Below are 22,377 nucleotides of genomic sequence, written 5' to 3' on the forward strand. Positions count from 1 at the left end.
CTAAAAATCAAACTCCAGGAAAGGAAAAGCATGTTAGGAAAAGTAAAGTAGCCCTTAGTTTAGATGTCAAGTATGTGAGGACGTTGTCCTCTTCTCTTTCTTAGGTATTTCCATGATGTTCAAAATGTGTCATTGAGACAATGTTAACCATGCGGGCAGATGTCCTTGAGACACTGAGCAAAACTACTCTATGGTCCTCATCAGCATCTCTGGAGGAGCCTCTGAGTACATTTTCCCATGTTTTATGTAAACCTTGATGCTCTAAAAGAGCAGAAATGAAAAGAGGCAAGTCTGAAGATTCACTTACGCAGAAAGGCAAGACAAATTTCCCTAACTCCGGCCCATTCTGTTGTCTTCTGGGTCTTGTTTCTGTAACTTCCTAAGCAGAACTAGCAAGGAGTAGAGAGTCCTTCTATTGTGTGCCAGGCACAATGAAGGGCAAGAGGAGTGACCTTTAAGAGTCGGCTTTTCTAGTGGGTAGTTGTGTGTGAACAGGGACAACAGAGGCAAAGATGTCACTGTGTTCTTTAGAACTGGGAGCAGAAGACTTAGGGAAACTCCATGGCAATGCTTCTCTGACAACCACACTGGCCTCCACTGTTCTCAGCATTTTTACTTGCCTAGTTCTATCACCTCAGGAAACCTGCCTGCCTAATGTTTCTTTATCTTTAGACAGTCTGACAATCCCTTTTGTCTTTTTAAGGAAAAAAGGATGTTTCCACAACTCCAGCCAGGATGCAGCTTCTGGAGAAACGGCAAACTATAGAAATGAATTGAAAGCATCAGTTTGGCAGTTACAATATTTAGTGCCTCACCACGTGAAAGGAGCAAATGTTTTGGGAAGACCATTTGTCAAGAATACAAGCATTTTCTTGGTCTAGATTTGCAGTTGGTCTACCTGGTGATGCTTCTGGCATGCTAATTTTGTGTTAAAAGTACAGGGGTGCTTAAAAGAACCGTCTTAGTGGAGTGGGTTCTGTGCTTAGCAGAACAAAAGGAGGAAAAGTATTGGAGAAAGGGCAAACAGCAGCCCCAACACTGCCAATGTGTTCTGGCTTTGGTCTCAGTAAAGATCTCTTGGTTTGCATTTGGGGCACTTTGGCAAATGTTGCTGTTCTCTTCTGTACAGGAAGGATGTCAGCTTGTGCAGTAACACACACAGAACGACACTGTACAGTGAGAGGAAAGACCCTGCATGACCCAAATCAAGGGTGGAAATTTACAGGCTATAGATTAATCTGACATAGTTCTTCCTATTCCAACTCCAAAGGACAATCACTGCACTTTTGATTTCCATTTCCACTGTGTTATGTCAAGAGCTCGTGATTTCAGAAGCATTTTTCACATCTTGCAAAGCATTTACCCATGGGCTGCTATTGCTCACTTGGAGCTCTGAACACTGACACAGGACTATGAAACCAGTCATAACAACGCCCCAGGCTGCTGCTACAGACTGTGCTTTAGGAAAAAAAATAAAAGCACTACCAAAACATTTCAACAAATATACATCACACAGAATTCCAAACTTTGCGAGGTGTTTTTATGCCTTATTGTACATTTTTCTTCCACAACAGGAGAGATAGCAGAACCCACCAAATATATTTTGCAGAGTGATAAGAATTTCTTAAGTACATCAAACAATGATAAAAATGTTGTGTTTTTACATTTTTGTGCTCACCTGTGGAATTACTCCAAAAGCTTTCCTCCATTCCTGTAAGGTCATGGAGTTCCACGAGACGCCATCGATCTGTATATCGCCTTGAACGTTCAACAAGCGTAAAAACGCTGACAGCAGAGTACTCTTCCCTGAGCCAGTTCTTCCTAAGAGGCCCACCTAAGGTGTAAGTGATGGGGTTACTCCTGAGATAAGGAAAGCACACAGCAGATTCCACTCAGGACTGCTCCTCAGTTAAAACCAGCAGGACCGTTTCTCTGGCTACCCAGTCATTTAAACCTTTTACACACTCCCAGTTCTCATCATTAGCAATACAGGAAAAATAATCAGGAACAGAAATCAGAAACTGGCCATCAGGGATTGTATTCCTGATGCTGGCTTCATTGGCCACTGATGAGAACAAGGTGAAAAGTGCCCATTTTTACATCAAGAAAAGGTGAAAATAGCCTATCTAGATGTACATCAACTCTACAGATGAGCTCAAACTAAAACCAGGGACCTACAGCTAGATGTACTTTTGAACATGGATAAAAACTTGAAAACTGACTCAAAACAGGCCTAACATTTATTTATTGCCCCCGGACAAGGGAGTGTGGCTCATTAGTTGAGCCACACTTTCTAGCATGTACAAGGCCCTGGGCTTGGGCCCCAGCATTGAAAGGGGGAAGAAAGATTCTACCCCTAAGAAATTAAACAGTGTCAAGTTTAGACCTGATGATAAAATAAGATAAAGATAAAATATGTTCAGGAAAGTATATATTCTCATAGAATGCAGGTTGATCTGAGGTTTCAATATAGCTTAGCTCTGGCAATGTTCAAATCAAGTGCTAATATATGACCCTAGTGGCAAGAAGGGAACTTCAAGAAGCTGAAAAGGAACTATTATTAAAGAAACTATTCTCACTATCCAAAGACCAAGGCTACATGAGGACAGCATTGGATCAAGGCTTCCTCCAATTACATGAGGAGATCAGCAGTCTAGGCAGCCCTCAAAACTCACACACTTTGTTCTGATAGAGGCTTGGCTCCCTAAGATCGTTAACTGACCAAAGAAAAACCTGCTGAATATCTGTAGCACTTAAAATGTGTTTCATCCTGTTCACATCGCCCCTTCTTTTCTTATGATCTGACCTCTTTAGAGAGAAAGTGTCATCTATAAAAGTGCTCTTCACATAAATTCACTGCAAATTAGTACTTTAAATATATTATAAAATGAACTTCTAATTATTTGAAGATCCTGTACTTATTTCATCATAGGCTAGTAATAACTTATAAACCCAAACCATGGCATGGGGCTCAATAAATGAAAATAATAAAAGTAACTTACAAGGTATTTATTAGTAACTTGGTAACAATGTAGGCCTTTGTGATAAGCTGATAAAGAGTAATAACAATAATCACTGCCTTCCTAAGCAACAGAAGAACTCTGTAAGGTAATTTTCATAAATCTCTTTTCTTGGGAAAATATGACCAAGCAAATATTATGCAGAAGTTGGCAATTATTTATGTTCTCTATTCCTTGTGTTTATATAAAAAATATATATTCAACAAAGGTTGCATAATTTACCTATTTTTTCTGTTTCTCCATCAGGGATAATGTGGTCTTACACAAGATCCTCAATAAATACTTACTTGAACTGAACGAGGGATAATTAGTTTGGAGGATAAAGGATGAAAAAATGGATGGATGCAAGAGTGGATGAATAATGGACCAATGTGCAATTGGTTTACAAAAGGTGCTCAATAAAGACTAGGGTTGGCTAAGACAGATAGATGAGCCAATGAATGAGCGGATATATATTTATTTGACCTTACAAATAAATAATAGACTTATTTAATTTTGTTCAATTACTAGATCAAATCTTAATTTTAAAACTTTGAGGAATTCCATGTGTACGTTTCTATTTCTGCACTAGCCCATGTTGAACATGTACATGTACATATTTGCCATATGTTCTAATTTTTCCAACACTGCAGTGAAGCATTACATAAGAAATCAGAATGTATCAGTGCAGGTGATATACAGGAGAAAAAAAAATAAAGTGAAATTCAACAAATGAAAGTGATATTTGGTAGAAAGAACCTTGAAGTACAAATCCCTAGTAGGGTAAATGACCATGCTGCATTTCTTCCAAAAGGAAATTCTGAAATATTCAGATAATTCAAATAACTCAGTTCTTATGTTGGGATAATACTGGGCTGAGAGGCAATTAATAAATATTTTCTTTAGCTTTAAACCCTCCAGCTATTGCTCTGGTTTCCTCACGTCAAAGTGCTGACATGTATTATGTCTGACCAGTTTTTCAACAGCAAGGAGCCTAATTAGTTTATACCCTAACAAAGTCGTCTTGTTGAATAATTGTCACATAATAATTATCTTATTTGTAAGAGTACTCCCTGCAAATAAGCTCTTAAGATGTATCCTAAGCTCAATTCAATGTTCTTTAGTAACTTCAATGTACCTCATCTCTGGAAATTTTGGATCAAGATAAATCAAACTATGATGTGGAGAGCTAAGCAGTTCTGAACTGAGTATTAACAGGAGTTGCACTGTGTTCTGAGTACAGCAGTTGTGGTGTGGTCCCTTTAAAGCACTGTACCTGCACTTAACAGGCGGCAGAGGGAAATGCACTGTAATTATCTCATTTCTTTGTGGTCTACGGAAACCAAGACAGCCAATCAAATGCAATGTAGATTCACAGGTGATTATAACTGAGACCCTGTTTCGTATTAGTAAGACACATGGGCTACTCAAATGATTGACTGACTCAGCAGCTTCACTCCAGATTTCATAAAGACAGAATGAGGTGTATGCTTAACAAATCAAACACATATTTAGGTGTGTTGATTTGATCAGAACACAGATATTCTAATGAACAATTTTTTTGTATTGCAGTATTTTGAATAGACTACAAATGGAGACAGCAGCTAAAGTTATCAAAAATAGATCCTGAAGGAATAGATCCCTAAGAAGGATTAAACATCTAATTACAGGACTATTCAGTACTATAATATAATGCAATGTGCTAGCTGAAGAATTTGGTAAGTACAGAATTATCTATTAGGACAGATCTAACTCACAATTAAAACCCCTGTCTTTATTTTGTGTGAATATAGGGGCCCATGTGAGACACTTAGATAGATAGATGATAGGTAGATAGGTAGGTAGGTAGGTAGGCAGATGATTGATAGATAGATAGATAGATAGATAGATAGATAGATAGATAGATAGATAGATATAGATGATAGATAGATAAACAGATAGACAGACAGACAGACAGACAGACAGACAGACAGATAGATAGATGGAGATAGAGAGATAGATGATGGACGGACGGATGGACAGACAGACAGATTGATTGAATCCACTTCAGAAAAGTAATCTGGCTGTTAAAAGTTTAGGTTAAAATAATCAAATGCTTTTAAGGAAAAGTTTGAGATTAAAAAGGAAAAAAGATTTCTGTGTTTGTGTGTGTTGTTGGGGACTGAAGCCAGGGTGTCAGTTTGCAGGGTAAGCAGTCTACCAACTCAGCTATGCACCAAGCCACAAATGTATTTTTAAGGAAAAAATTGTAAATTAGTTGTTATATTCTTCATGCATTGAAAATGAACAACAAAAAATAAATTTTGTGAGATATTTGATTAAGAGCTAATAAAAGAAAACATTTTCACCGGGCGGTGGTGGCGCACACCTTTAATCCCAGCACTCGGGAGGCAGAGCCAGGTGGATCTCTGTGAGTTTGAGGCCGGCCTGGGCTACCAAGTGAGTTCCAGGAAAGGTGCAAGGCTACACAGAGAAACCCTGTCTCGAAAAACCAAAAAAACAAAACAAAACAAAACAAAACAAAAAAAAACATTTTCTCCTGAAGTAACTTTCATAAACAAAGTAGTTTAATACCAAGATTGAATAATTTTTCTACACAAAATATTTACTTTTTCATATAGCTAAGAACACTAAATTCATTAAAAATCAAAAGATTAATATTTAAGCCCAATTTTCAACTGCCTTTTAAATAAGCAATTTGCCTGAAATTGACTGTGCATAATGTTTTGCAATATCAAAAATATTCAAACATATTTGAATGTATTCCTTCATTCAATTCAGCATATGAGAAATATGTTTGAAACATCCTTTTATAATTTAAAGGCAAGGCTGTAGAATTGATATTCTGGAGACAACTGTTCAGAATGCTGTTTTAATAGTCAATTCCAATTCTAAGGAAGAATGTGACCTACTAGTAAGATTAAGTCATTTATTCATGTGGAGCTTGGAAATAAATCACTCTGGTTTTTCCTTTGTGTTTTTTTGAAACAAGGTTTCTCTGTATAACATCCTTGGTTGTCCTGGAACTTGCTTTGTAGATGAGGTTAGCCTTGAACTCTCAGAGTTCACCAGCCTCTGCCTACTGAGTGCTGGGATTAAAGGCGTGCGCCACAACTGCCAGGCAAGTCATACCACCTTAATTAAAAAGACTGAACAGCAGATTTTCTGTCAGGGAGGTAAAGCCACAGAGCAAAGGACTGTGCCCTAGAACTAGAGAGAAAGATAAGCAGATACAGTCACACTTGACAAGCAGAAATCAGCAAGGAGAAACCTCGAGGGAGCCAGTACCAAAAGTCTACTGAAAAATGGCCCTGGCTAACTGTGGACTATGGAGAGGGAAGCCATCTCCAGCACCCTCCAGTGACCACTCTGGAAGACTAGAGGAAGTTCCCTTAGGTTTCAAGCAACCACAGGAGAGAGGGATCATTCTGAGATAGGTCAGAACATTATCTTCCTTTTAAGACCCGCTCTTGAGTGACTCTATTTTATCATATCTACTTCCTGGAGATTTGTTTCCAGAGCCCAGCCTAACTTTAGGAAACAGAAACATTTAGTGCCAGTCCACTCTAACTGTCCTGCACTATCAAAAGGGGGTGAACAAGCTGTTGGCACTTTCACATTCACAGCTGAAGGCATAATTTCTCCAACCTACTAAGATGTAATCACAGAGCTACAGAACTCTACATGCTAACATGAATCCAGTCAATTACTAACAGCCTATTATTACAGTCCATTACCCAAGCAGATCACATATGTTTAGCTTTCATGAGAACAATTACTAAACATGGTAAAAAGAAAAAAAAGTAAATAATAAGCAATATTAGGAAAGAAGAAAGTCAGATGTGACAAAGACACATAATTAACATACTAGGAATGGAAAACAACTATGATTAATGTGATAAGGGTTTTATGGGAAAGTTAGCATATAGAAACAGATAGATCATTAGTAAAAAGGGGTCATTCCAAGACAGAATCAAAAGAATTCTAAAACTATAACAAAAAAATTGCTCCAACAAAGATGAAGAATGCCTTGGTGAGGTCATCAATAGTTTAGATATGTCTGAGGAAGGAACCTTTGAGTGTGAGGATGTCAATAAAAGCAGCCAACATCAAAAATGCCTCAGGAAAAAAATAACAGGATAGCCAAGAAACATGAAAAACTAGAAAAAAAGTGTAACATGTACATAATGTAAATTCCAAAGAAAGAAAGAAGGCAAAAAAGGAAGGAGGAAGGGAAGGAGAAAAACAGGAGGCTAGAAATAAAGGACTGAGGGGATTATTTCAAACACAGCAAGAATCCCACCCCTCACAATCAGTGTCATCTACTCCACACATAGAGAAAAACATGCAGAATGTTGTTCAAAGCCAAAGAGTCATACCACAGCAATCATCTTGAAACTACAAAAATTACGAAAGAAAACCTTTTGAAGAAAGCCCAGAGGAAAAACTCATTATTTACCAAAAAAAAAAATTGTGATAAGAATTACTTAGAACTTTATGAACACCATAAAATCAGGAAATTAATGGAGTGAAAGAGAAAAAGAAAATCCACCACCGTAGGATTACATAGCTTGTCACACTGTCTTTCAACAGTGTAGGTGATATAAGAAGCTACCAAACAAACCTACAGGCAATGTGCTGTCAACAGACTTATCTTGCTAAGAGAACTTCTTCAGAGAAGAGGAAAGATGCAACTTAGATCAACAAGAGACTGCAGACTTGGACCTCAATGAATAAAGGAAGCACTTTAGAAAGTAAAAGAAGTGGCAGCAAAATGAGAAATCTTACTTTTCTCTTAGTGGAACATTTTAACATGCATTTGCTCACGTAGAATATGTAAATAAATGAAACGAAGCATTAAAATAATGTAAAACACAGGAGGGAGAAACTGAGACGATAAGGTATGATGCTACTTATGTTATTACACATTTTTAAATGGACCTGGATTCATTGTAAATATATACTGTCAACTCTAGAGAAAACTTTAAAAGTTCACAAAAGTAGAATTACTATGATAAGAAAAGAGAAAGACTTGGCATCATAAAATACTAACCACAACAGAAAGAAAAGGATTGAAAATAAAAAGAGGAATAAAGAGCAAGAGTACAGAACAAAAAGCAGAAATGAGCTGGAAGTACAAATGTGATGTGCCTGCCCCTCTGGATGTACAGGGTCTAAATGCACCACTTGAGAGACAGAGGTCGGTAGGGGGCCCAAAGAACTAAGACATACCTACACATAGTCCAAAGAAAGTCAAGTTTAAAGTTTCATATAAATTAATTAAGGCATGGATAAAGTTACACTGTGCTGATTAACCTATTTGTTGCTACCTTTTATAGTGATGGTTATATTTTTGGTACATGTTACGTGTTTAATGGCATCTACAGTTGGAAAATCAGTAATTAATTACATATTTAGCAAGAACACTCATGTTCAAGTACAGTCACATTTATAATAAGCTATTGTATAGATTCAGGACTATGCAATTTAAATTTCCTAAGAAACATAATGACTTCCCACAGCAACACATTCAACTATGTATACAGAATACTGATTCTATAATTATGTTACTATTGGGTTTTACTAACATGGCAATGGTTGTTGGGACTCACTGAACATATTGAAACTCACTAACAAAGCAAGTAATGTTGAAATCTTACCCTTTGGCCAGGACTTATTGAAAAAGAAATGTTCTCTAATATGGGATTCCCATCATCCCCGTATTTCACAGTGAGGTCTTTGACAACCATTTCACCCCCAGAGGGCCAGATATCAGTTTTCTTCACATGTTCATTCTCAATAACTAAAACTTTAGATGGGTCTTCAGGACGTAGTCCTTTCATTATCTTGGTACACTCACTTTCTTCTTTAGGTATATCAATAAACTTAAAGACTCTGCTCACAGATCGCATCTGAAATGAAAATAACAGCATTTTTGTTTGGTTGAGAACTGTAGACAGTACCATACTTAGAGTTTGGTGTAGCCTAAAAAAAAAAAAAAACAACTTCAAAATTATGACGCAAGTTACACCCAGCACTTGGTTATTTGTCAGGGTTTTCAGTGAAGTATCAGGAAATAATTAGATATAATTAAAAGCTTAAGCAGAGAATCAACTAAGACTTATATAATTGGGTTCTGTAGAAACCTGTTTATTTTTGAGATTGCTTAAATCTCAGTTACAAAGTCCACACACAAATAACCAAAATATTCTCAAGGACGTAGATGATGTCAAAGAGAAATATTACCCCCCTTATGACAGTACTGAACAACACTGTACAGTTAGTATGTTGTAATAAAATGTATCATATTTTTAAACCTCTGCAGAGAGTTCTGTATTTCTCTACCTACAATTTTATATGTTGACTCAGTTATGAATAGATGCTTGATGCTTAGTCAATTTTTAATGAGTCCACACTGCTCAAATTTAAGTCATTGCACAGACAGGAAGTTAAAATTTTATACTGTTAATAAGTTACTTAAAAATAAATTTCCATCATCAGCAAAATGTGACTATATATAAAGGTTATATTTTCAAGTAAATATGCATCTATAGTTATTCCTACTATAACATGATTATTCCATCCCCTTAAAGTAGAAATATCCTTGGGTCTGGTGGCCACATGGTAAAATAAGCAGAATAATATACACTGACAGCTAGGTCAATGTAATTGTGATAGAGCTTTTGACACTCCCTAGAAGGGAGGAGAGGAGAGTCCTGGACCCTCACCTGGGATTCCAACCATCAGTCCCTCTTGCTTCCCCTCTGCAGTAGTTTGAATGTAATTGGCCTCCACAAGCCCATAGGGAGTGGCACTATTAAGAGGTGTGGCCTTGTTAAGTTGGTGTGGCCTTGTTGGCGAAAGTGTGTCACTCTGGGGGCAGGCTTTGAAGTCTCCTATGCTCAAGCTATGCCTAGTTCAGTTCACTTCCTGTTGCCTGTGGATTAAGATACAGGACTCTTCTCACCTTCTTCTCCAGCACCATGTCTGCCTGCACACCACCATGTCCTGCCATGATAATAATGGACTAAACCTCTGAACTGTAAGCAAGCCTAATTAAATGTTTTCCTTTATTAGAGTTACAGTGGTCATGGTGTCACTTCACAGCAATATAAACCTTAATTAAAACACTCTCCCTTTTCAGCTGCCTATGATCTTGGGAGACCCTAGAGTATTTAGGAAAAAAGGAAGTGGGAAGTTAAACAAGAGGAAGACTTGTTGGGGCAGCTTTTATGAGGTCATAATCCATGATGGAGTTGAAATTTGTGGTAATGAAATTGTTTTACATTCACCTATGGTCTATAAGTAACTTGTCATCTAGGTTTACTGTAAGGCTAGTAAAGTAACTCACTGTTCACCAAGTCAGACTTTATCTTACTTTTGTCTGTCTTCAGTGTCTAGTTGGGGATAAAAAGATATGCTCACATATCCTCAGGAAAAGGATTAATTAATGCAACAATTTGACTTATAAATCCTTTAATACAATATTCAATAACATGTATATATAATGTACACAGAAATAAATGAACTTTACTACTTTTAAGTGTAGTCAAGATTTTTAACAAAAAATACTGCTCTAAATAATTATGATTACTTTCTACTCAATACTTTTGAAACACACTGACATACAATATATACTATCTGTTTGAGTGATAGTAATTGGTCCTATTTGAATGAAGACATGAATGAATATATGAATGAGTAAATACAAGCAAATAAATACCTAAATCTTGGTAGTTTTGAAATGTAATATACATTTTTTGGCACAAGCACTATAACTTACATTCTCCATCAGTAACAGGCACCATTAAGGACAAATCCAGAACATCTAGCATTAAATGTGCAAAATGGGACATACTTATCAGGTGTTAAAAGTGAAAGTTTGTAGCTTGTTTCTTACAGTCTAGATACTTAAAATTACTCTAAAGTATGACTATTCCCTAATCAAAAACACTTTATTTCTATAACAGTGAGCACCCTCCATAACATAAAGCAAAGTCTAGTTCTATTCATTATCATGGAACATTTTCTTACAGTCAGATAAAGTAGCAGGTGCAGGAACTTTCTACACTGTCAGTTTTATTACTATTGAAATGCCATAATGGAATTGGTCAGTCACTAACCAATTCTTTGAACCATAGGGCTGTCAGCATGTTGATTGCCTCTAGAAAGAGAACTCACATCAGAACCAAAGCAGAAAATTCAATGATGGTCTTTCAAGTTTCAAAATTTGGCTTTTCAAAGTTAAGACATAATGAGAGTTTGACGTTTTCAGTCATATGAACATTGGCTTTTAAGATCTCAAAGGCCAAGGCCCAAGTAAGGTATATCACTGTAGGTATTCATGGCTTCCAAGCAACTGACCATTTGAGCTCAGGCTCTGGTGTCAGAAGCATGAGTTCAAGTCCTACACAAATGAAAATCACTAGCCTAAAACACTGAAGACAAAGTGTTTTTGCAAAAGTGTGGCCTGAGACGAACTTAGAATGGCTGGTAAACAGCCTTCTCATCCTACAATATGAGGCAAAAAGAGGCTACCCATGAATAAGGGCAACTTGGAAGCCTTAAATACTATGGTGTTGCCCTAAAAAGTGTCCTGTCATGTAACCAAACTTCAGTATCCCAAGGGGCATGGAAGAAACCAAGAAAAAGCTCAGCAAAATAAACATGACATAACAGGATTAAGTCTCCCAGACAATTCTTCTAGACAACCTAGGAACATTTGTGAATCAGAGACAGAAAGCCTCGACTCTACTTGGAACCTGGCTAGATCTCTGAATTAGCCAGAATTCTTCCCTCCACTCAGAAAAAAAAAGGCATGTTCAAATAGTAAATAACTTTAACTACAGCAAAGTTGAAGCCATTGTATACTTTACTGTATGCTTAATTTCGTTGTATGCTTGATTTCATTGTCAGGGAGTCACATCTTCTATAAAAATGGATCTCAGGTTTGTGGAAAGCTCAAGCAATTTGGTAGATCTTTCTTAAGAAAAAGAATTCAAATTATACATATCAAATTAAATATAGAGCTGTTAATGTCAAACCATAAAGTGGGGGGGCCCATCCTTCTTGGAAACAAAACTTCCAGATCCAAGACTAGAGGCAGCCCCTGTCATGCTAATGACCCTCTCACTATCTGAAGGAAGATTCAACTGATGCCTCTCTTGAAGCCACCCTTTCCCTAAACCTAGTAGTTATGAACTGGATTGTAAATGCCCCTCAAAGCTAAAGTCTTGGTCCCAAGATGATGGAGTTTTGGGGACATAGTAGAAATAATGGGAGGTAAAGCACAATTGGGAGATGCAGGGCCCTGTGGGTTCATCCTTGAGGGGATCTTTACCATCCTAACTCCCTCCTCCAACTTCCTGGCTTCCATGAGGTAAGCAGCCTTCTCTGCCACATATACCTGTTGCCATGATATTCTGCCTCACCAAAGGCCTAAAGTAGAGGCAGTTAATCCTGTACTGAGACATCTGAGACTGTGAGCCAAAACAAATGCTTCATCTTTCCATGTTGTTTGTATTAGGAATTTTGTCACAGCTACAGAAATCTGACTAATTCCAGGGCCTCTGAAAGGGCTTATGCAAATGAGAAGACCTGAAGTTTATATTTCCTGGTTTGGTGATTAATCCATTCTACTATTATAGTAATTGTTCACAGTATTTCTTGTTTTACTATAATAATGGAATATTCAGACCATCTAGTGTTTAACACCTTTTATATCTTTGTTCCTAATGAATAAGGCCATTGTTTTCTCTCCTATGCAGTGATAATGGGAGTACTGGGAGAATGTCAAGGTATGTCTTCAAGCCTGGGGATTTATAGCTCAGCCTCTCAATCTAAGAGTAAACACTGCTGATTGGATTAGACAGAGGTTACAACATACCAGACTAGTTTTAGTTTCCCCTATTTGCTTTCATGGAACTTTTAAAATTCACTTAATTCTTTTTAAAAGAATGTCTATTATACATTTCTATGTGATATATAAGAACCATGGAGTCATAGTGCTGGAAGGTGGCTCAGAGTTGGCAGTTATCATAAGAGCTGTAGACTGACATACTCCCCAGTATCAAGCTGTGTTTCCTATGCATAGAAGGGTTAAGAGGGAAGTAGTATGGGCAGCCCTGCCCAGGAAGGTAAGTCAGCCAAGGACAGGAAAAGTCTCTCTGTGGCTACAGTTTAATTACAATGAGGTTAGACAAGGGATTAGCACCTTTTGCTCTCATACTTTGAAGGTAAAAGACAACATAAGAGCCAGGTGCTAAAACACTAAATATATTCATTATCAATGGCAAGGAAAACTTAACATAACATAGATTCTATATGATTCTATAAAATTAGAATTTAGCCAAGATGAAGTGAGAATTCTGCTTGAGATTCATGTACTTCAAGTAATGTCGGTACATTACTTAATTTCATTAAGAGCTAAAACTTTCCACTGAATATCTTGAGGAGGAGTTGATCCATAAAACTGAATGTCATTATCTTTATAATAATGTCTAAAGGTACTAATCTAAGCATCGGGATAATAATGATGATGGCAATAACAAAAAGTCATTCAATAGCTTCCTCTCAATGCTACTTTAAGAAGGAAGCATTTCAGTCAAATGAAAACAACTCTAGATTTTCCTGCTCATCCTTTGTTGCTAATTATAGAAATCATCACAGCCTGTTCAGGAATCCAGAAACACATCATAAAAATATTTGCTATATTTACTTCAATTGTTTAGAAGCCAGGACAACAAAATTATGTTTCAATGACCAAACACTCCAAAATCCATGGCAACAGAGACATTACTTCCCATGCTTGAAATGTTCATCAATACTAGACAAAAATGCCATGACTGAATTTAGAAAGACTGTGAGGAGAATGGAGTGATGTCTCAGTAATAAAGAGCATTGGGTGCTCTTCCCGAGTACCTTGGTTTTGATTCCCAATATCCACAGAGCAGCTAGCAACTGTGTAACCCAAGTTCCAGGGGATCTAACACCTCTCCTGGCTTCCATAGATATCAGGTATGCATGTGGTGAATCGATGCAGGCAAAACAGCCATACACATAAAAAATAAGATCAGCAGTATCATCCAGCTAAAAATCCTACAACTGCAACAGAGACCTGCCTGCAAGATACATTGGTGCAATAGTGGCACTGGGCTTATGGACTAACCAACCATTGTGTGGTTGGAGTTAAGGCCTATTCCATGTGATAGAATCCATACTTAACACTGCTAAAGGGGACAAGAACCTAAGCCTGGATAGGTCATGGGCCATAGAGGAAAGCCTACTGCTATTATTTACCTAAAAAAAATATAGCACTAAAATGGCTCCTAATGACATATTGCTGTACCCATAGACCAGCACCCCAATCAGCCCTCATCAGAGAAAGCTGTGGGATCTATAAGAAGGGGAGGCAGCAAGATATAAGAGACAGAGGTGGCAGATGACACCAAGGAAACCCTGTCATCCAGATAAAACCGAGCTGACACACATGTAAACTCACAGAGACTCTGACAACATGCACAAGACCTGCACATGTCCAGACCAGACAAAAATTCAAGCATGAGAGAAGCACAAATGTCTCACTCCTGACCAAGAAATTATTTGCAACTGATGACTGCTGGGAAAGGGAAAAATCAGTTTTCTTCAAATCTACCACACTCCAAAGCAGGCCTCATGCACAGGAGTAGTTGGCCAAGACAATATATAAGCATAAGGAGCAGAAGATGGCATATTGGCCATATTTCTGCTGACCCTTGGTCTAAGGGTATAATTACTAGTAGATGGAAGAACCACTAGCAAATCGTTCTTGTCCTCTGTCAACAATGTGTACATAAATATCTTCACTATATACAAAGGATAATGCTGACTGACAGAAGACTTTGGAGACATTATAATATTTAAAATCTAGATATTAGAAAAAAACTATTGAAATTTTGATAACATATTTTGATTTGCTGCTTTAGATTTTTTATTAAAACAATAGATATATTTTCATACAATATATTTGACCATATTCTTTCCTCTCCCCCACCTCCCTACCCACCCAACTTCATATTCCCTCTTTCTCTTTTCAAACCAAAACCAAAATAAAATAAAAATACAAAAATTACCAAAGAGAAATGAAGCACACACACACACACACACACACACACACACACACACACACACACACACACACACACTTGTGGCCTTGTCTACAAAGGTTGGGGTGAGTTGCTGTCATAAACCCATAAGCTTACAAAGCTAAACCTATTTCCTATTTCACCCTTAATAGAAAAAGTTTGCTGATGCTTATGATATGACTCACAGAAAATCAAAGCAAAAATGAATCTGCACAATCACCTCATCCAGTGACTCAAAAGCCCAGACACACATTAGGAAACACAGACAACAGGTCCTGTCACCTTGCCCCAGGAGAACTAAGTTCACTGGTCTCTGTGAACGTCAAGAAGCTTTATTCTAGCATTTTTTTCATGTTCAGCAGACTGAGAGCCCATGATCTAATCCATTCTTTCATTGTACAAATGAGAAAATCTAAACCAGGAAGTAAAGTGGCAGGGACAAAGCCCTCCCTAACCATTTTCCAAGCTTACCACACATTTTTGTACACTCCAGCAATTCCTGAGGGAGCTAGGTTCATGTACTAATTCAAGGCATGAGAACATCAGCCTATGTCTTTGTTGGCTGCAGTAACACACTGAGTTAAAGTTTTTAGATCAGCTATAGTAACTGCAGCTATAGTAACAGTCAATGGATTTCAGCATTCAGGATGGGTTGGTATGTGGTTTGGGTAAGATCTGGAATAATGCCTATATACACCTTAAGAGTTGCCACTTTCATGTGAAATGGTTCAGAAGACAGAGAGTGTCAGAGCTGCCAGCAACCTGAACAAATTTGTAACCATACCATTGCATTTCCCAGAAGAAGAAAATAAGGCTCTGGAAATGGGGAACAATGACTAGCCTAAAGGCACTCGACTTTTACGTGTCTGGGCCAGAATGAAATACAAGGCTCTCTGTGGGTGGATGGGTACGTGCCTTGAAAAATCCACTACAGAGATTTGTAAGAACAACAACAAACCACAATAAAGCTAGCATCAACAGGAGGCAAAAGACAAAGAGGCTAAATGAATTCCTTGGTCAGATCCTTCTAACAGAAACTGCTTTCAATACAAGGGCATCCTGTATCAGCAGCCATGAAGAAAAGAAAAACTTCCTCTTTCTCCTCCCACCACACTTCACATTGCTCCTTCTACAATTACTGGAGCTTCAGTGGAACCCAAAATAAACACAGGTGAGCAAAGGACAAAGGAGAGACACAGAGAGTTCGTATTGACAGAAAACTCTTCTCAGATTGCACCAACCATTCAAGAACGTTCTGGATCTTCATTAATGGGGATCTAAACAGAAGCCTTGTAAGTTCATTGTCCTTAACCTAGTGGCTTCCTCCCTTTTACTAGGCACAAACAGTTCAGTTCAATAGTGTGGTGATATACTGTGTACACTAATAAATTTGCCTAAAGATCAGAGAGACAGAGAATGAGCTACCTCTTACCTCTAGGACTCCTCAGCCTGAAAAGCTTTCCTTAGCCAAAAGACTTTAGTTCCTGTCTCCTCACACCTTATATACTTTTCTCCACCCACTCATATCATTTCCTGTCTCAGCTTTCCTAGTGCTGGGATTAAAGGCATGTGACTCCCAAGTATTGGGATTAAAGGTATGTGCCAGCACTGCCTGGCTTCTATGTTTAATCTAGTGGCTTGCTCTGTTCTCTGATCTTCAGGCAAATTTTATCAGGGTACACAATATATATCACGACACCATAGAATAATCATCTAGTGGAAACAGGGATGTTTAACTGTTGGTCTTCCTAGAAAACTGAGGCAGAACCATCACATATTAAGATGGTTCACTTCTTGTTCCCTCTGTGGTAGATAGTTCTGGAAGGATATGAGTTATCAAATGAAGAAATGTGTGAGCAACCCCTTAGTCACCAGGTGGTGTAATAGTGCTAAGTTTAAAACATTGCCTATTACACCCTTGCCAGTTCTTTTGAATTTATTTAGTCTCCCAGACAAAGGGAGTAGAACCTTTGTTTCATTTTAATGGTCCCTTAAGATTCTGTGAGTATTGGGGGGAGATGTATAGGAACCCATACCCTAGCATGGGTCAAATCTACTAGAAAATAATCTAGCTGTGTGTTTTATAGATGCATGGAGGTGTCAAGATGGTAGCTGGATATGTTTAGAGGGCAAGAGAGAGGTATACACTAAACACAGGCATCTCTGATTCATCAAGAGACAGCTTCTGAAGCATGGGCTTAGATAACAATAGCTAGAGAGAATGCAGATAGAAGACAGCTGTAATACAGGTGATGTTTAAAAAGGTACAAGAGATGACGGGCCAGGAAATGACAGGAAAATGAAGAAGTATAAGGATTCACCCATGGAAAATGCTTCTCAGCAAATACAAGAGACAAAGATGTGGCTTTGTGCATGACATGGTGTTTATTTTGAGTCAAGTCGGTGATGAAAATAAAATAAACTGTGTGAAGAACAGAACATGTAACAGAGAAAGGCAATTCCTTGGGAAATTTTGCTGTAAACAGGCCAAAGAAGTAGGGTAGGAACTGGAGACCAAAAAAAGACTATTCACTGATAAGACAAGGCTCACAAAGGGCAGGGAACTATACAGTGTTGGCCTGTATATAGGAGCAAGGACATGAGGGGGAAGGGTACATATAATTGGAGGGGCTATAAGCTATAAGAACTCATGCTCTGAGATGGTATGTCCACTGGAAGATAATTTAGCAGTGTGAGGCATTAAGAAAGAGATGGTAGAGGACAGTGAAGGAATTATTTCTGTGAGACATGTAGCAAGGTCACTGGCTGGGAGTTCAGGGAATTATTAGGATATCAAAAAGGGCACAGGAATAAAGGAAAGAGCTATCTTTGGGAATAACGAAGGAATTTATTATGGAAACATAATAGATGGGTTGATGGATAGCTGGGTATCAGTATTCCAAATATGTAATCATAAATACAACATAACTTGAGTAGCAGTTGTGTAGTTATGATATTGGATTTAACAGTTGAAAACTGAAGGAAGCTAGGGGCCTGTTGGGTAACAGTAGAGAATGAAAACCAAGTTACACAGCCATATTTACAACTTCATAGTTCAATTAACTTTGCATTCATGTTTACATTGGGGCAGATGAGTAAATAAAGTCATTGTTCCAACTCTGAAGACTCTTTCCTGAGTAGCCCTGCACATAGTTTTAAAATGAAGTGTGTGGCACAGAAAACATTGTGTTTGTTCCATTTTAAACTCAGATCACTCTGAATGCAGTTAAGAACACAGTAAGGAAAAATGACATCACACTGAGTTTTTGCTTGGTGGTTGCATCAGGTGGCCATGAATCTGAAGGCATTGTTCAGTCTTTCTCCCCTCTGCCTCCCAAAGGAAGAGGTGAAAATAAAAGCACTATTAGCTAGTTTTGGCAGCACTGTAGGTGAGAGGAGCATGATGGGAGTTAATAGCAGACAGGGACCACAAACAGCCAGGAAGGCCCACCAGCAGTGCTGTCGGGGAAATGACAACACACATATGGTCTTTGTTATCAAACCAAAGAGCATAACCTTTAAAATGAAATCAAATGCAAATATTGATACTTTTCATAGACCATATCATAGATACAATAGGTCCTTGTAAAGGTCCTTTCATACACCATGAAAGATACAATGTCGAAGAATACAATACAAAGTCCAACATACCCATGGAAAAATCTGGAAAAGTAAAATGCTTTAAAGTGTCTCTCATAGACACTAGACATGTGGAGTAGAAATTTATTGAGCAAAGGTTTTGACATTCAATGTATAGGCTATTCTGACAGGGGTGTCTAAACTGCAGTTCAGAGGCCACATCCAGCTGCATGTGGACAAACAGAGCTGTACAAGAAGCCCAACATAAAACTATAAACTTACTAAAAACCATATGTTGTATGTGTGTGATTTTGTTTGGAAGCTCAATTGTAGAGATCATGAGTGTGAACTCTGTAGATGACAACATTGTGTCACAAGGTCAAAAGTTTGGTTACGTCATTAAGCCAAAAAAATTAATGTTGCAAAGAGAATTGTGAATGTACAATGTAAAGAGATGTTTTTATGTAAAGAAATAGGTTATGTGCACAAGTGGTTTGAATTATAAAGTCACAGTTGTAAGAAATTAAGGAAATAAATGGAAATACAGCATTTATATAATATTCTCCAGCTTCTTCTAACAGATACATATTTCTTTGTAAGAGCTCTCAAAATACAAAATACAAAAATATAACCAAGCAGAAGTGTGGAGAAGAAATGAGGAACTTGTCTGACTTCAAAACCAAGGAAACTGTATTTCAAGGAATTATTAAGATATCTCAGAAAACTATGAAGACATATAGACAAGAATAATATTTAAAAGATATTTTATGTTTTGCCCTTGAGATATAGTTATGACTTTTGAGAGATTTGATTATAAAAATTTTACAATCACATGAGTGTGTGTCTGAAAATCTAAGTTGTATAATGATTTTTAACTGGCGGTTATAGACTCCCCAGGAATGAAGTAATGAATGAATGAGTGTAGTTCAAAAGCCTAAGAGTCAATGAAGGGTCAGTGAAGATGACTCAGCAGGTAAGGACACTTGACTTAGGTCCCTAGGACCCATGGTGAAAAGAGGGAACTGACCCCAATGAAGTGCCCTTTGACCTCCACATTCATGTTGTGGCATGGACATCACCCACATAAGTACATGTAATAAAAATTTTAAAAAGAAATCAGTGCTGAAGTTCTTAGACCAACTCTAAAGTGTAACTGAAAACATATCTTTTATTAAACTATAAATAGGGACATGTGTAGCTTCCTTTCATTTCTCACCCTGGCCATCATACAGTTAAGAGTCCTGGACACCACTTTAGCACATAAATATCACTTCGGGCTCTCAGTCTATGGCAGAAGGCACAATAAAGCCAAAATATGGTCTTTGGACACACAAAGAACACGAACGCAAGACAACATCAGTCAAGTAAAAAGGAGAGGAGCATGATAAATGCTTAGAAGGGAACAGTCACTAAGACTAGACATTTTAAAAATAAGACAAGAATATTATGAAAAGCATCAGGCTGCTAAATGTAAAAACCTAACATATAGAAGAATTTCTTAAACAGGAACCAAATGCATAAGCCATACAGGAAAAAAACTAATAAATTAGTCTCTATCAAACTTAATGTTTCCTTTCATCAAGAGATACTATGGCTCAAGAGCCATTTAAGTGTATAGAACTGATAACTGATCTAGGATTCATAAACACTTACAAATCAAGCGAGAAAAACAAACAAATACAAGCACAAACCCATCTAGTTGAAAAGCAAACAAACAACATAAACAAGCACTTAATAGAAAGAAAAAACAAACAAACAAAAATGGTCAACAAAAAACAGGCATTAAGTTATCCTGACATTTCAGTAGTTCCTTCACACTCCTCAGAACGGCAAAGTTACAAAGATCTGAACAAGAATACTGTTGGAAACATTCACATACTCACTTAGTGGCGGTATATACTAGCACAACAGACCCCAGAGTCATTTGGCATCAGCTAGTTAAAGCTGAACTTGGGGAAATTCTATTCCCAGCAGTTCCTTCCACTTCTAGGATTTTCTTTGGAAGAGACATGTGCAAGAGTGTTCACACTGACAACTCATGAGGATGAAACATAAATGATGTCACTGTTTAATGCATGATAAAGAATGTCTTTATGTTTGCCTGAACATTGTATTTCTTAAACTGGCAGATTATATATACATATTACCTACTCTTTTTGTTTTTTTCCTCAACTTTTCATAAAATTAAAAGCAGTAACTTACCAAGCTATCCACATCAATGCTGGTGTTTACAGCCCATTGCAAAGTACTCATGATATTCATAGCTAAAGTTAGAATAATACCAGCCGATCCTTGTCCTTCACCTAGACATGGAAAAAGGGTTTGAACAAGTGCATGTCATTTCTCTCTTCTGTGAATTACTTTACTCATAACTCTCTCATCACACGTCATTTCATTCAAATTTGAATTTAATGCTGATGTTAGTGACTCCTAGGAACAATAATGCCCTCATAGAAAAAGCTTTCAGCCAAGTTTTAAAATCAACAGTGACTGAATATTGGAAAATTGTTACACTTTTAAATGCTGTTTATGTCCTGAAGGTAATGTTGGTATCGGGTATACAATACATTTGTCTCTTCTACTATTATTCTGTATGTAACAATAAAAAGCAAATACTAGATTGAACACCAGAAAAAAAAAGGCCCTGAGTCCAAATGAGCTCCTCTACAGAAAGTCAGAGGGATGCATACATTTGAGTAGCATGGGCAGACAGGCTTAGCACCTTTGCAATGGTCACTGTTTCTGCTAATCAGAGGTTATCCAGAAGAAAGCAGACTTTGTGTGTTACCAGGCAGTCAGAAAACTAATGTCAGCTTTTTCTCAAGAGAGAAGTTTGCCTATTATAATAAAAGAAAGAAGAAAAAAGACTAACATGCTTGAAAGATAGTGCTAAGATGTTTTGAAGTAAATTTCTTTTAGGATTAGGAAGGACAACTAAATAAAATTTTTAAAAAATTCAGAATTATGACCATAAAAATTTTCTAAGATAAATGTTCATCAATTATTATTAATTCAGGTTATTATGTCCCAACTGATAGTGCTTGAATCTAGCACTAAATAACTATCATAAGGTTAAACACAGAGATGAATAAGCCATAGTATTATTGACTGAAAACTTTCATGTCTACATTTTCTCCAATTTAGCACAGAGGATCTCTACTGTTAATTCAAGCCACATGGAGTTCATGAGGTTGTGATACTTGTAAATGAAGACAACTAATCTTAAGGGAGTAAAGGAGAGAGGAGAGGAAGAGGGAGGGAGGGAGAGAGAGACACAGGCAGGAAGGGAGGAAGGAAGGAAGGAAGGAAGGAAGGAAGGAAGGAAGGGAGGGAGGGAGGGAGGGAGGGGAGAGGGAGGGAGGGAGGGAGGGAGGGAGGGAGGGAGGAAGGAACAAGGAAGACCCAAGAGTGGACTGGAGTGTCCACAGGAGGAACTGACCCCAGGCCAGCATCTGTCTGAGGACAGAATCATGCCTACGCCCGACTCTCCAGCTACCCCAGTGTGACATCCACCCGGAAGCTGTGTGAGGCCTTCTGTTAACTCATCAAATGGTGCTTCCTCTGGGGGTCAGCAATTCTGTTCTTATAATCAAATAATGTTGCAAATATGGCACTGGCATGGCATTCACTCTGAACTTCTGTCATATATAAAATAATATGTAGTGTTTTATACATAA

The 22,377-nt window shown here is 37.7% G+C and overlaps 1 protein-coding gene across 3 annotated transcripts in view; it reads right to left on the reverse strand.

Annotated features, from left to right (window-relative positions):
* The window catches only part of Cftr (CF transmembrane conductance regulator), a 149,763-nt gene that overhangs the window by 17,097 nt on the left and 110,289 nt on the right, over positions 1-22,377 (reverse strand). For all 3 annotated transcript variants that reach the window (XR_013049668.1, XM_076566170.1, XM_006991234.4), the window contains 3 exons: positions 20,903-21,003; positions 8,660-8,911; positions 1,679-1,834 (listed from right to left, as the gene is read on the reverse strand). Coding sequence is in view for 2 of the 3 variants with exons in the window: in XM_076566170.1 (XP_076422285.1) it covers positions 1,679-1,834; positions 8,660-8,911; positions 20,903-21,003 (509 nt within the window). In the remaining variant the exon portion in view is untranslated. The remainder of the gene's footprint in view (positions 1-1,678; positions 1,835-8,659; positions 8,912-20,902; positions 21,004-22,377) is intronic.

This window comes from Peromyscus maniculatus, chromosome 3 (genome assembly GCF_049852395.1).
Source record: "Peromyscus maniculatus bairdii isolate BWxNUB_F1_BW_parent chromosome 3, HU_Pman_BW_mat_3.1, whole genome shotgun sequence".
Lineage (NCBI taxonomy): Eukaryota > Metazoa > Chordata > Mammalia > Rodentia > Cricetidae > Peromyscus > Peromyscus maniculatus.